This window comes from Lycium barbarum, chromosome 11, assembly GCF_019175385.1.
Source record: "Lycium barbarum isolate Lr01 chromosome 11, ASM1917538v2, whole genome shotgun sequence".
In the NCBI taxonomy this organism is placed as follows: domain Eukaryota; kingdom Viridiplantae; phylum Streptophyta; class Magnoliopsida; order Solanales; family Solanaceae; genus Lycium; species Lycium barbarum.
The window spans coordinates 13862326-13878915 of record NC_083347.1 but is presented as its reverse complement, the minus strand read 5'-3'; the positions used below and the strand labels follow the sequence as shown (position 1 = coordinate 13878915).

The window sequence follows — 16590 nt, the reverse complement described above, 5'->3', positions numbered from 1 at the left end:
GGACTATTTATTAAAATGCTGCTCAAAAAGCAACGGACAATTTGCACGATTACCCTTATTCGGGGGTGGTCTTTAATTTTTGCCCCTCAAATTGGTGGTCTTTAATTTTTGTTCTTCGCTAAAAAACTCTTAGTTCCGGATTCGAACCCCCGCTCAGTCAAAATTTAAAAAAAAAGTTCGCAAGGTAGAGTTTGGATTCGCAAGGCAGAGTTTTGCCTACAAAACTCTATCTTCAGACAGAGTTTCAAACTTTACCTTAAGGCAAATTCTACTTGATTTTGATTGCAAACACTCCCTGATCAGGCAGAGTTTGACTGCAAACTCTACTTAAGGCAGAGTTTTGATTTCAGGCATAAGGTAAAACTCTGCCTTAAGGTAGAGGTTTGCATTAAGGCAAATATTTTTTTTTACTTAGTTGGAATTTTGCAAAACTCTATCTTAAGACCTAACTTTTGCCCGAATAGGCCTAATTTTTCTACGAAACTCTGCCTTGCGATTTTTTTGTTTTGTTTTGACTGAGTCGGGTTTGAATCCCAAACCTCATGATATTAGGCGAAGGAAAAAAAATTAAAGACTAGCAATTTGCGGGGCAAAAATTAAAGATCAGTGCCTTTGAAGGATAATCCTTACCAAAAAATGGAAAGGAAAAAACATCAAAGACTTGATAGTACTTGCTTAGAGCCTGTTTGGATGGGCTTAAAAAAGCAGCTTATAAGTTGAAAATAGCTTATAAGCCAAAAAAAGAATAGGGAAAAGGACACTGTGTGTCCACGCAGCCAAACTAATCCCACATTTAACCACTGTTTGGGCTTAATCCCACTAGGTGTCCGGTCGGCCCAAATTAATGCCAAAAAATGACCGGTCGGCCCAAAATAATGCCAAGGCTGGCCGGCCCAACAGCTCAAGCGCTTAAAAAAAAGACTTTTTGAAAGGTCACCACTAAAGGGCTGCTACAGCATATATACATATGTTGGAATTATATATACACTTTATATACAAGAATTATACAGTTTATAGACATATGCTGGAATTAATCCTACATTTATTATACATAAATTATACGTTAATTATACATTTATTATACACATATTATACAATAATGATATGATATTTATTTTTAACATATACAATAGTGATACATATTTTAACCAAAATGATACGGTTTCTATAATACATTTTTATACATATGATACACTTTCTATATAAGACTGATATAGTTTATATACACATGTTGGAATTATATATACACTTTCTATACAAGAATGATATAGTTTATATACATATGATACATTTTATATACATATACAACAAGGATACATCTTATATACTCATATGATACAGTTTCTATACATATGATAAATTTTATATACATATGCAGCAGGGATACATATTATATACACATATGATACAGTTTTTATACATCAAAGCTGTTTTAGTCCTGTAATGGCGTCTTCATATGAATCCTCTGCCATTTTTGTAACCTGCAACTCACAAAAAACGACAATCATATGTGTCCTTTCGTACGTGCTCCCTTATGAACTGTTGGTTTTTTTATCTTTTGCACTTGTTCGTATATTTTACTCAAATATTGTAAAAGTAATTTGTATCAAATAAAATTGAAAGGCGTCCTCTCAAGGCATCAAATAAAATTGGAGAATAAGGTGGAAGAGGAAAGAGGAGGAGAAGATGGAGAAGAAGGGGGAAGATGAAGAAGAAAAATGGAGAAGGCAGAAAAAGAAAGGAAAGTGGCTAACGGCTGGAATTATTTTGGTGGCTATAATTTGGATTTGTACAAAGTTAGGTCATTGGGGATAAGTTTAGGCCGACCGGCCATTTGTGTCCTTTCCCCAAAAAAATAAGTTGGGGTAGCCTAACTTTTTTTTTTTATTTTTTTACTTATAAGCTGTTAGCTTATAAGCTGCTTTAGATAAGCTAAGCCAAACGGGCCCAATTATTTTTTTGGGCTTATTTTAAGCACAAAATGACTTATAAGCTGGCCAGCTAAACACTCAAAAAAGCTGAAGCTGTTTTTAGCAACTTATAGGCCAATCCAAATGGGCTCTTAATAGTATTAATTTCGTTGGGCCTTTTCAACCACATGGGTCACTCTGTTATTCCAACAAAAGCTCATATGGGGTGATTCACTCAAATGTCCTTTTCCAGGCCCCTATTTAGATTTTGATCCTATTCTTAAAAATTGTGCAAATATAATTTTTAGGAAATTATCCTTCCAGAAATGTTAGATCGAATCTATTATTTGCTCATATATTTTATAACCTTACATACAATATTAAGTTGTTGTTTAACGCTTATAATAACTTGCAAAATGTTAGGCCGTAGTTTAACCTTCTCTCATTAAAAATTTTGTTTAATCAAAAAGAATTGTTTAACAATGATCCAAAAAGTCCATAAATTATCAAAAAAAAAAAAAATCATTTATTATGCAGTTATCTTAAAAAGGGACAAATGTTGACAAATTATGAGCTCATCCGTAGAGTAGCGGGTCCAATCCAGTTGCGTATTTCTTGAACGGTCCAATGTTTCTATGTTGACAAAATAAGATTTCCATAATGCTATCTTCTCAGCAAACGAAAAATAATGTTTCTATCTTCTCAGCAAACAAAAAATAAGGTTTCTATCTTCTCAATTTGAAAAAGAATCTGTTTTTGACTTTTCATTCAATATTAAATCGAAATAAAAGAGTCCAAATTTTAGTGCTTCTAATAACCAAGATATTTGCAGGAGATTTTTCAAAAGTAGGTTCTAAATTTACTTCAATTATTTTGAAATATAATTTTTCGCATCCAAGAGATTCGAACCAGAGTATCGTTCTTGTCGCGTAGCATCATTTTCTTTTAATAAGAACACGCGCAAAAAATATCAATGAAGGGGTGTGCGTTGATTATGCAAACAAATAACATCAAATGTAGAGACGAGTTCAAAATTTATACTAGTAAACAAAATCCATATGTATATGTCTGAGTCTTCTAATTTCCATTGGGCGCACACAATAGAAAATGATGAATTTAATCTCATGTGTTGTCATCAACGACAAATTCAGAATTTAGAATAAACGAATGGATAAGTATATACTTTAATAAAACGAATGGATACGTATATATTTTAATAGTAAGCATTCCATATTTGGAATCGGAAATGAATTAAACTGAAGAGAAGTCGTGCTAGTAGGGATTCTCAAAATGTGTCCAAGTTCGTCCAATAGACACCTAAGACCAATAGACTACGGTATCATTTTATTATACGGAAAAGGTCCAAAAATACCCCTGAACTATTGAAAAAGACTCATAAATACCCTCCTTCCACCTTTTGGTCTAAAAATACCCTTCCATCCACCTTTTAGGTCTAAAAATACCCTTAAGGTTTGTTTTTGGCTCAAATATACCCCTCAAACTAACAAGTTAAAATTAACTCTTTTAAAAAGCCAAATGGCAATTTGTAATTGGTCAATAATAAAATTCCGTAATTTAAAAAAAAAATCCAAATTTAAAAAAAAAATTGCCAATAATAAATTTCCAGTAATTTAAAATTTTAAAAATTGCCAATAATAAAATTCCGTAATTTACATATTTTTTTTAAAAAAAATTGTGTGGAAACTTAAAAATTAAAAACTAAAAAATTTAAAAATATGAACGAAACTGTTTTTTTTTTTTTTTTTTTGCATTTCGTGAATTAATCAACGAAATATGTTTTTTTTTTTGCATTTCGTGAATAAAAAAACGAAATAGGAAATTATAATTTTTTTTTGCATTTCGTGTATTAAAAAACGAAATAGGATAAAAAAAATTATTTTCGTTCATATAAAAACGAAATTGGAAAATTGGACAAAATATATTTTCCAATTTTGTTTTTATATGAACAAAATTAATTTTTTTATCCTATTTCATTTTTCAATACACGAAATGCAAAAAAAAATTATAATTTCCTATTTCGTTTTTTATTCACGAAATGCAAAAAAAAAAACATATTTCGTTGATTAATTCACAAAATGCAAAAAAAAAAAATCAGTTTTGTTCATATTTTTTAATTTTTAAATTAAATAATATATGTGTCCAATCACAAAATGTCATTTGGCTTTTTAAAAGAGTTAACTTTAACTTTGTTAGTTTGAGGGGTATATTTGAGCCAAAAACAAACCTTAAGGGTATTTTTAGACCAAAAGGTGAAAGGAGGATATTTATGAGCCTTTTTCAATAGTTCAGGGGTATTTTTGGACCTTTTCCGTTTATTATATTCTTTGTGTGGTTATTTTATTTATTTACATATAATACCTTTTTTTTTCGCAACGAAGAGAATAGATGGTAACGCTTAAGCCTTAATGCATCCACTCTTGACTATACAAACAAATAAGATCAAACACAGAAACGAGTTCAAAATTTATACAACAAGCTCCAAGACCATGTATATGATTTCTCTACGTTTTAATCTTCTATTCTCTTCGAGCCGCACACAGTAGAAAATGATGAATTTAATCTCATATGTTGTCATTAAAGTCGAATTCAGAACGTAGAACAAATGAGTCGATAAGACGATAAGTACAGATTTTTAAAAATACTTCACGATAATACGCATTTCATATTTGAATCGCAAAATAATGAATTAAATTGAAGAGAAGACGAGCTAGCAATCAATGAGGATTGTAGTTGGATAAATGGATAGAATCCTTCCATCCTTAATCAGACGTTCCGAGTTTGAAAAATTACAGTTAAGAAATGTCTTCTCTTAAATAAGTCTTACGCGAAACAAATTTAAATTAATCAGCATACTAATGCTAATATTAGACACCGAATCAGAAATAAAAAAGCCATGCTGGCAGGGATTCTTGAAATGTGTTCATGTTAGTCCAATATAATTAGGCACTGCAAATGCCATGCATGAGACCACTTGTTTAGCATCGACATGTGGCAGCTAACCACGAATCCTTGATGATCCCACGTGAGACTCATATGAAGCTATAACAGGTGGCACCATTTAATGGGCAATTTGTTGAAACCAATTCCAAGCGATTTGCATAAAACGAGAAACCAACTCTGCGCTATGAAAGCATTTTTAACCTTTACTTGACCTCCAAAACTTTGATTACATCACCCTAAATTACTAATCGACAAAATAGGCACTAACTTTCTTTCCCAAAAGCGTACAAAAACAATTAACTAACTCAACCCCTTCTCTATTCATCATTAATGTCCGCCATGTGTTTGCTAGAACGATTCTTCGGTTTTAATTTACGGGATATAATTAACCAAAACTTATAATTAAAAAGAAATTAATCTTAAATTTATCATAGTATTTGTATGAGTCTAAATATTGTAGGTTTCAATTTGTTAATTAATCTTAAATATATCATAGCATTTGTATGACTAGCAGACTAGGTAAAAAAAATTTAAAAAATAAAAGAGAGTTTTGAATATTATAATCTAAATAAAATAGTATTTAAAATGCATTTGAATCTTGTGATGATGAACAAATCATGTAGAGTAATAGAATGAATTGACTATTGAGAATTACTTACCAGATATAGAATGAGATATCTTTTTTAGAAAGATTAAAAGGAAAGTAAGACATCTAAATTTAAATGAACAGAATATAGTATTTATGCAATAATTCTTTTTATTAGAAATAGTATAAAGTTTATTGTTTCTAAATTTTTGTTTGTGGAACGAACAGAAGAAAAAAGGGAGTCACTGAAACGGAAGGAGTATTTATTTTGTAAGCTAGAAGGCTAAAATAAAAAATGATTTGTAACCTATTTATATTTATGTACAATGGACAAGATTGATGCATTACTTGTTATTGCTATATTTAGGTTATGGCCAAGCGAGAAATGTTGGGTTTTAGGAGCCGTTTGTGTTGAGTACTGTTCACACGTATAAATACGCGGTTTACTGTTCACGCGTATAAAAACGTGTGTTACTGTTCATGCGTTATTTGAAGGTTATAAATAGAGTTCTAAGCTTCATTTGGAAATACAACCAAAAATTGAAGAAGACAACACATCCCAAAGAGAAAGAAAAATCTAAGAGAAATACTCTTAGTGAAAGGCCTAAGTAAGAGAAGGCTTTTGAGAGAATTTTTAGTAAAAAATTCTTGAGTGAAATTGGGATTGGGGTTGTGAGGTTGAGTGCTGTAAACACTTATAATATTTCTTCTTTAATAAGATCTGCAGCAGCAACGTGGACGTAGCTCTCACATTGAGGGTGAACCACTATAAATCTGTGTGTGTTATTTATTTATTTTTCGCTTACATCACGGCGTAAGTAGGTTCTGTCTAAGGAGGTTGGTATTTAAGTGGTCCAGCTGTGACCCTCCAATCTTTCCTGCGAACCTACTTACAAAGGTCGGATTTGGGATTCAAATCCTAACAACAGGTATCAGAGCAACAGGTTGTGTTGTGATTTAGAAACAATGGGAGGCGAAGATGGTACGGCGCACGACATCGGTAAATTCGATGGTACAGATTTTGCGTTCTGGAGAATGCAAATTGAAGATTATTTATATGGCAGAAAGCTTCATGAACCTCTGAGTCCGAAACCAGAGGAGATGAAGCAAGCAGATTGGGATCTCCTCGACAGACAAGTTCTGGGAGTCATTCGGCTGACGCTGTCAAAGAACGTTGCTCACAACGTGGCAAAGGAGAAGACCACCGCAGATATGATGAAGGTATTGTCTGACATGTATGAGAAACCTTCGGCAAATAATAAGGGATCGTATCCTTGCCGAGGAGGTGCGCAGGACAGATTCTGGAGAGACATCGACAAGTTCTGCTTTTAATGTTGAAAACAGAAGCAGAAATTATGATAGAAACTACAACCAAAATAGGGGCAGATCGAAGTCAAGGAATGGCAGGGGTCAATCCAGACCAGGACGAACACTTGAGTGTTGGAACTGTGGAAAACCAGGTCACTTCAAGAAGAACTGTAGGGCGCCAAAGAAGGAGGACAACAAGGGGGTTGGAATCAACGCTGCTACGGAAGACATTGGCGATGCGTTGTTGCTATTGGTTGACAGCCTGATAGACTCTTGGGCGCTTGACTCAGGAGCGTCCTTTCATACCACCCCACATCATGATATAATGACAAACTACGTGGCTGAGAATCTCGACAAAGTTTATTTAGCCGATGGAGAGCCGCTAGACGTTGTTGGCACGGGAGACATTAATTTGAAGATGTCAAATGGATCCTCGTGGAAGATTACAAAAGTTAGACATGTTCCAAAGCTGATGCGAAACCTGATCTCAGTAGGTCAGCTTGATGATGAGGGATATGATCTCAACTTTGGTAATGGTTCTTGGAAGGTGTTGAAAGGTGCTATGGTAGTTGGCCGAGGAAAGTAGATTGGCACTCTCTACATGACGACAAGCTGTCGTGATACTGTTGTTGTGGTTGACAACACAAAGAAGACATATTTGTGGCATTGTCGGCTGGGACATATCAGCCAGAAGGGGATGAAGCTGTTGGTGACAAATGGCTTAATTCCGGAGCTGAAGACGGTGGACCTTCATACGTGTGAGAGCTGCATTCTTGGAAAACAAAAGCGAGTAAGCTTCTCAAATGCAGGCAGGGAGTTGAAGGTCGAGAAGCTGGAATTGGTGCACACAGAGGGACCTACCACTGTCCCCTCTCTTGGAGGATCACACTACTACGTGACCTTCATTGATGATTCAACCAGGAAGGTATGGGTTTATTTTATGAAAAATAAATCCGATGTGTTTAGTGTATTCAAAAGATGGAAAGCCATGGTCGAGAATGAAACAAACCTCAAGTTGAAGTGTTTGAGGTCCGACAACGGCGGAGAATACACCGATGGTGATTTCAAACGGTATTGTGCCGATAATGGAATCAAGATGATGAAGACTATTCCTGGAACGCCGCAACAAAATGGAATAGCCGAAAGAATGAACCGAACGTTGAATAAGCGTGCTCGGAGTATGAGAATACACTCTGGACTGCCCAAGACATTCTGGGCAGATGCAGTCAATACCGTGGCCTTCTTAATTAACCGAGGACCGTCAGTTCCCTTGGATTTCAGAATTCCAAAAGAAGTCTGGAGTGGCAAGAAGGTAAATCTTTCATCTCTGAAAGTGTTCGGCTGCTTATCATATATTTATAATGATGATACGGCTAGAAGCAAGCTTGATACAAAATCAAAGAAGTGTTACTTTATTGGCTATGGTGACACCGAGCTTGGTTACCGTGGGATGAACAAAATCGGAAGATCATCCGAAGCAGGAATGTTTTCTTCAACGAAGAGGTACTGTATAAAGACAAGTTGCAAAAAAAAATCAGAATGTCAGGACAAGGAATCGGAAATAGTCGATTTGAGGGACTTTCCGACACCTGAGCCGCAGCCAGGTACAGCCGAGGCAGAGGAACAAACAATCCGAGAAGATGCTGATGAAAGTGCTGATTCTGAAATAAATCAACAGACGCCAATCACAGAACTACGTAGATCATCCAGAATCAGGAAGCCGATTCACAGGTACTCTCCATCCCTCAACTACATTCTACTCACTGATAGAGGGGAGCCGGAATGTTATGAAGAAGCAATGCAAGTCGATGAATCGACTAAGTGGGAGCTGGCAATGAAAGATGAGATGGATTCACTATCGGCAAATCATACATGGGAGTTAGCCGAGTTGCCAAAGGATAAGAGGGTATTGCAAAACAAATGGGTTTATCGGATAAAGGAAGAACCCAATGGAAGCAAGCGTTATAAAGCAGGGCCGGTTGAAAAAAGGGTTATCGGAAGAGTTTGCAATGAAGGATTTGGGAGCTGCAAAGCAAATCCTTGGGATGAGAATCAACCGAAGCAAGGAGAGCATCAAACTCTCACAAGAAGAATATGTGAGGAAAGTTACCAAAAGGTTTAACATGCATGATGCCAAGCCAGTCAGCACTCCCTTGGCTGGACACTTTCGATTGTCAAAGGATCTGTCGTCGAAAACCGAGGATGAGAAGAAGCAGATGGACAAGATACCTTATGCATCTGCAATCGGTAGTCTTATGTATGCAATGATATGTACAAGGCCATACATTGCACATGTAGTGGGAGTTGTCAGCCGATTTATGAGCAATCCGGGAAAGCAACACTGGGAGGCTGTGAAATGGATATTCAGATATCTGAAAGGCAGCTCGAGTTCAGCTCTGTATTTTCGAAAATCAGAAACAGGATTGTAAGGGTATGTTGATGCTGACAACGGTGGTGATGTTGATAGTAGAAAGAGCACATCCGGGTATGTTTACACCTTCGGAGGTACTGCAATCTCTTGGGTTTCCAAGTTGCAAAAGATAGTAGCTCTCTCTAGTTGTGAGGCTGAGTACGTTGCTGTGACGGAGGCCACAAAGGAAATGATATGGCTATAATCTTTTCTGCGGGAATTGAATCAGGACCACGAGGGGAGTATGCTATATTGTGATAGCCAAAGTGCCATTCATTTGGCAAAGAACCCGGTCTACCATGTTCGAACGAAGCACATACAACTCCGGTACCATTTCATTAGATCAGCTTTGGAAGATGGAGCGTTAGTGCTGGAGAAGATTGCAGGGAGTCAGAATCCAGCAGACATGCTGACAAAGGCAGTGACGATAGACAAACTGAAGCAATGTTCAGCTTCAGTTGGCCTGCACGAAGTATGAAACTAGGAAAGAGCTGCTGCATCGATCAAAGTGTGAAGACAAATTAAAATTAGCCTTCAAGTGGGAGAATTGTTGAGTACTGTTCACGCGTGGTACTGTTCACGCGTATAAATACGCGGTTTACTGTTCACGCGTGTTACTGTTTACGCGTATAAAAACGCGTATTACTGTTCACGCGTGTTACTATTCACGCGCTATTTGAAGGTTATAAATAGAGCTCTAAGCTTCATTTGGAAATACAACCAAAAATTGAAGAAGCCAACACATCCCAAAGAGAAAGAAAAATCTAAGAGAAATACTCTTAGTGAAAGGCCTAAGTAAGAGAAGGCTTTTGAGAGAATTTTTAGTAAAAAATTCTTGAGTGAAATTGGGATTGGGGTTGTGAGATTGAGTGTTGTAAACACTTGTAATATTTCTTCTTTAATAAGATCTGCAGCAGCAACGTGGAGGTTGCTCTCACATTGAGGGTGAACCACTATAAATCTGTGTGTGTTATTTATTTATTCTTCGCTTACATCACGGCGTAAGTAGGTTCTGTCTAAGGAGGTTGGTATTTAAGTGGTCCAGCTGTGACCCTCCAATCTTTCCTGGGAACCTGCTTACAAAGGTCGGATTTGGGATTCAAATCCTAACAGTTTGGACATGATTTGAAATCATGTTTGGACATACAATTTGAATTTATTAAGTTGTATTTTTTCTTATAGACATAAAAACCCCACAAATTGTGAAAACTATCAAAACTTTCCTAATTCTTATGCAATCTTACCAAATGAGCAAGTCATAGTTCATAACAAAATTAATACGCTACTAGAAGCCTTTTCTAAAAAATACAACATCAATTGATCAAACTTTAGTTCAATAAAAAGAAAATTTTAACATGAATAGTAATGTAACTACTCTTTAATATATTCTTCCCACATGGTATAAACATAAATAACAGTTGGTAGAAGTTAATGAGATTGGTAAATGATTGGCGAAGTAATTGTTAAAAATATCTAATAATTTATGGGTCATACAAAATATAAACTTATAGGTCAAGTTTTACATTTAAAAATTTTGAAATCATGATTTGAAATCCCAAATAAGATCATGAGATGAAATCGCATGTCGAAACGCTGATTTCATCTCATAACATGAAATCGCATGTCCAAATAAGACTACTAAAATTTGAGAACCACAAACAAAATTTTATCATTCACTGACACAACAAACATCTTTCAAGATAAGTACAAAACCTTGATGGTATTCTGATTCAAGCAGGAGTTGAGGGGGGGGTGAAAAAAAATAAGGCTTTATATGTACACTTTGTGCAATCTTAAAATTTTCCTCTTGTAGTTTCTGGAGGAAAGAAAAAGCACAAAATTGAAAAGGAAGTTCCAAAAATAAAGTTCACCGCCAGAGCATTGGTAGTTGGGTTAAAATTCTGCCAAAGGGTTGAAGAAAAAAGAGTTTTAACTCATATATACGACTGTATAAAGAATTTTTAGCATTATTTAGCTATTTAAATTATATCCAACAGGTATCTTTGGCGAAATGAGATTTGTGATTTAAAATAAAACATATTATTTCTTACGATAAATAAAATTGATCTGATAGTATAAATTTTTTTTGCACCATCAACAAAATAATGAGTTAAGCTCAAAAGAGAAATGTTAGACCTAAAATTCGTAAGTCGCGACACATGATTTAAATATATTCTTCAGCCACCTCTACTATTGTTACAAGAAGTTATCTCTGTCAAAAGATTCAATAATTTATATCAGTACAAAAATTGGTATAATCTTTCAATGAAAAAAATTCAATTGACCCCCTCATCCATATAACACGCTACTCAAGGAGTCAAAAAAGAGGTCAAAATATGATTCACGGAAGAAGGATGCTACCCCATGTGTGAGGATACATGACTGCCTTGAAACAAACCCAAATTAGGAAAAAGGTAAGTTAAATTGTTTAATGAAAAATTTAAAATTAAATTATTTTAATATAAATAATATTACTTCCTCTGTCCCCCATTTTAATCGTGGTTTTAGTACAATATTCTCTCAAAATTATTATCACTTTAAGAATTCAAAACTAAAATTAGTAATTTTTTCAGCTAAACCCTTAGTATTAACTCATGTACCTTGTAGTTTATTACCTTTCCTAATAGGCCAAACAACTAAAGCGACATATAAAATTTGACGAAGAGAGCACTTTTTAATCGCGTGTAAAACACCTTTAACAAGTAATAGGAGGAGGTCAATTATCAAGGAGTACGATGGATTTTAACTATTTTTTTCGGTTCATACAATGGATTTTAAGTTAGAGGTTATGTGTTAGAGCTTCAAGAATTGGATTTTTCTTAAAGAAGGTATTTTTTTTCTCAATTAGGTCTTAGTGGCGCGATATTCCCTCTAATCCAACAGCATTAGATTCGATAGATTAAAATATAAAAAGAGGTCAAATTGGATTAACGGAAGAGGATGCCCCATGTGAGGACATGACCTATCTTAAAGAAAACCAAATTAGGAAAAAGAATATATAAAATATACAAACAAAAGGGAATAAGAGAGAATACTGACTTTTTCACAAAAAAACTAATATTGCATGCAGAAGAACTAAGTGACAAGCTGCCACATATCCCTCTTTGCATGCCAAGCCCTAATACTATTCAGCCACGCACCTCTTTGCCCATCCCTCACACCATCCTCGTCACCCCCCAAAAATATTGTCTCCCAAATATTAATTCATTTTATGTCATGTATATAATGATCCCCATTCTCATCTTATTTCCTTACAATTCATCATTTCTTTGACGTCCCCACATTAACACACTCTCTACAACTTTCTCGAAAACACTTAAAAAAAAAATTCCATCATGGAAGGTCTTTGTGCTGAGCAACATCATCATCACAAGTATCATCCCTCACACCAACTTTACCTCAACAAAAAATCCCTTCGTGACATTGACATTCCCCCAAGAAAACTCCTTAGCCGCCGTTCAACTCTCTCAATCGACCCTGAAAACATGTTTATGGACTCTCCTAAGTCTGTAGGGGCGGAGTCTGACACCCTTTTTCAGAAATTCTTACCGTACAACAGCCTGGACGACGATGATGATCCGTACTCGTCTGACCATTTCCGTATGTACGAGTTTAAAGTCAGACGTTGTACTCGTAGCAGGAGCCACGATTGGACTGATTGTCCTTTTGCACATCCCGGTGAGAAGGCTCGTCGGAGAGACCCACGGAGGTTTCATTATTCTGGTACGGTTTGTTCTGAGTTTCGTAAGGGGAATTGTAGCCGTGGTGATAATTGTGAGTTTGCGCACGGGGTTTTCGAATGTTGGCTACACCCAACTAGGTACAGAACTGAAGCATGCAAAGATGGGAAAAACTGCAAAAGGAAGGTTTGTTTCTTTGCACATACTCCAAGACAACTTCGTGTTCTGCCACCTAGTTGTCATGAAAGTAGTTGTTCACCAAGAAACTCGAATACTTCCCCTCTTGAGAAGAAGTACAGGAATTGGAACCATTGTTGTGTTTATTGCCATTCTGTTTCTGCTTCCCCTACATCTACTTTGATCGGCATGTCACATATGTCGCCGCCTATGTCGCCATCACTTTCACCACCACTTTCCCCTGCAAATAGAACTCAATTTTCATCACCTATGTCGCGTTACACCGATCGTTTTGGGAGTGTTGAAATGGGCCAGCTTGATCCAGCTGGGCTGATGAGTTATAAAGATGCACTTACTGAATTGGTTAGTTCTTTGGAAGCTATGAATGTGAATGAAGTACCAAATTCTTCTTCTTCAGGAGGTGTTGTGGCTTCTCATTCTGGTAATTTTGATGGGAATTTGAATTTACCATGGTTGGATGTGAATTTTAATAACAGTAACAGTTATGATGATCAGCAACAGTTCCTTCTTTCTCCTTCAACTCCAATGTCCCCAAGTCCAGTTTCTAGTTCAAGAACCAAGTTTTACACAAGGGAATTTCCATCTCCTAGTCCTGTTTCTAACTCAAGGTTGAGCTTTGGAGAAGAAGCCAATAATAATGGTGCAAACAAATACTACAATGACAATGGATTAGGTGGACCAGATCTTGGTTGGGTCAATGATCTCTTGACCTAAAAATTATGGAACTTATGGGCCATTGATGGAGCGGAGTTTTAATTTGTGGTCCTGTTTGATTGATGATGATGAATAATTATTCAAGATTTGAAGACGAAGAAGATTTTTGTACATACAAGTTCAAGAAAGTACTGTTTATTTTGCTAGCTGCTACTGCACCATCCATATATAATCAAGACTTTGTATATATGAGATGGATGAGGAGGAGGATGTGTGGCTGTTTTTACTAATTCGAAAGCTTATTACATTTTTTTTTTTTTTGCCTTATTTAATCAATGTAAGATTTCTGGGTTGTTGATTATGAAGATGTAACTTTCAATTTCAATTTCTATCTTGTTGAAGGGGTGAGAGTTGTGAGTCTATTGTGTTATATTCAAGTTCAATGTGAACCCATTAATGTTATTATTCTTGCATTCAAGTCAATAATAGTTTCTTGCCTTTCTATAATTGTCTACGTTAATTTTCCCTTTACAAACTTCATTTCTACTACTGGTGGTGAAGTGGAAGTAATAGGGTTGTCTTGATCAATATGTTTTTACAGTGACAAACTTATTTTTAACATTAATTACTTATTTTTAAATTATTCTTAAATCATTTTACGAAGTGCAAAATAATTTTTAAATCATTTTACGAAGTGCCCCACCGCCTCGCAACTACTACTTTGACCTATAATTTAGAAGTCTATTAAGATTACTAGTTAAGAGTACCCTTGCTGAGCACGGGCTCAATAACACTATATACTAAATGTTAGAACTATAATTTTCTTTTCACCATAAAAAAAATCATTTTCTTTTCACCATAAAAAAAAAAATTATTTACAACTTATGCTTTATTTAGATTACCATTTAATTTTATTCATGTTAATTCAGTGAGTTAAATTTTGCTCCAAAGAAATAGTTGAAATTTATTTTATGGACAAATCTGCCCCATTGAGCTAATGGGGTCAATTTAAATAGTGACTTCAAATCCAGAAAGCATGCATATATCTACAACGTTCCAATTTGTAGTAACTGCCTCAACAAGATACCACTAATTGAAATGAACCTAAGAATAGCACATTTATATTCTGTTGCTACTCTAGAAGCAACTTTTTTCAATTAGTATATTTTATTTAGATGGACTTCATTAAGTCTCTGATATCCAATTGAACTTCAGCAATAGTTGGAACTAAATCAAATAATTGAGTAATTCAGTTTTACAACAGAAAAATGCTTCTACAAGCGTCAATTATAATATGAAACTCAAAGACAGCAACTCTAATTAACTTACACACACAACAAAAAAAAACATTTTTTTCTGAATAAAATTAAAAAACATTTATTTCTCAACAAAATTAAAAGAAAAAGAAGATGAGACCAAAACAAGCTATGTAGAGATAAAATATCAAAATATTTACAGGTGTTTGCTGAGTTAGTGGAGTCCACTAAGAGCCTGTTTGGATGGGCTTATGCCTATGAGCTGTTTGCAGCTTATAAGTTAAAAAAAATAAGTTGGATAGTCTAACTTATTTTTTTTGGCTTATAAGTTGTTTTCAGCTTATAAGCTGCTTTAGATAAGCTAAGTCAAATGGGCCCAATTATTTTTTTTGAGCTTATTTTAAGCACAAAATGACTTTAAACTGGTCAGCTAAACACTCAAAAAAGCTGAAAACAGCTTATAAGCAACTTATAAGTCAATCCAAACGGGGAGTAAAACTGGCACCTCTATAGACAAAATAAGTCGATAACGGATGACATAAGGTACGGTAAATTCATTTCTCATTTAGTGGTAAAAGCTTAAGTGGGAGCCATGTTTTGCAGCAATACTTTTGACAAAGCTGCTGAACCTAAAATTACCTAAATAACCTTGTTACCCCTAATTGTATAACTAGAAATCGGAGGGCTTTCATCGACGGGAAGCTCTTCTCCCAATTCACTCTTATTAAGAGTATATAATATAAAGCTGATAGTGGATAAGTAAAAGTCAAGTAGTATATATTTTTAAATATTTTATATGTTATGTAGATAATTACTCTTGAACTGCGAATATCGTCATACAATGTACAATTCCGTGCAGTTCCTGAAATTCTGCAATTCTGAAATCTTCTTTGAGAGATATCCCAATAATCCGTGTGAATTGGATATTTGGATTTTGTTAGAGATAATCACGATTAACAAACAAATTAGAAGAGGATGAGGTGGCGTAAAAGATTGAATGTCGTCCATGTGGCATGCATGCAGATTGTAAATATTTTGTTGGATTTTATGGATATATTTTGGATCTTATGAATATAATTATAGCTTTTTATTTGATGTTTTATTTTTTGGGACCATTTGATGATTTTTGTTTGATTTGGAAACAGCTTTTGAGGTTTAGATTAATTTAGAATAAATTTAATTTGAGAAAATGTGTGTTTTGATGGGTTGTTTTTTGGGTCGAGATTAATATTTGTCGATCAAAAATGCTAGAACATAGAGCATATCTGTGTACCATTGAACAATTGGTCATATTTATGTAGTTTCTAAATTAAATTTAATCTCGGATGATCGAGGGGAGAGAGAGAGCATATCTTTGTACCCTTGAGCAATTGTTCATATTTATCACTACTATATAAAATTTTAGTCTCGTGTGAGGAGAAAGAAAAAGGAATTTTTCGATCACATACATGAAGAATTATATGTAGTTTTAACTGACTATGTAGTGTACAATATTATAGACGTCTGTGAACATAATTTAAACTCTTGTTTCGTCATAATGCACAAATCAATGAGTTTGAAAAGCTCCCTGGCCTAATTATTTAACCTGCATCAAACTGTATAGGCGTTTTACTGACACTACGCCTTA

General features: G+C 34.9%; 1 protein-coding gene across 1 annotated transcript; it reads left to right on the top strand.

Moving 5' to 3' along the window:
• Positions 1-12418: 12418 nt before the first annotated feature.
• LOC132618266 (zinc finger CCCH domain-containing protein 2-like) lies at positions 12419-14169 on the top strand. The gene has a single exon (XM_060333331.1). It carries the CDS (start codon positions 12511-12513, stop codon positions 13765-13767), a length of 1257 nt encoding a protein of 418 aa, XP_060189314.1. The 5' UTR covers positions 12419-12510; the 3' UTR covers positions 13768-14169.
• Positions 14170-16590: the final 2421 nt, after the last annotated feature.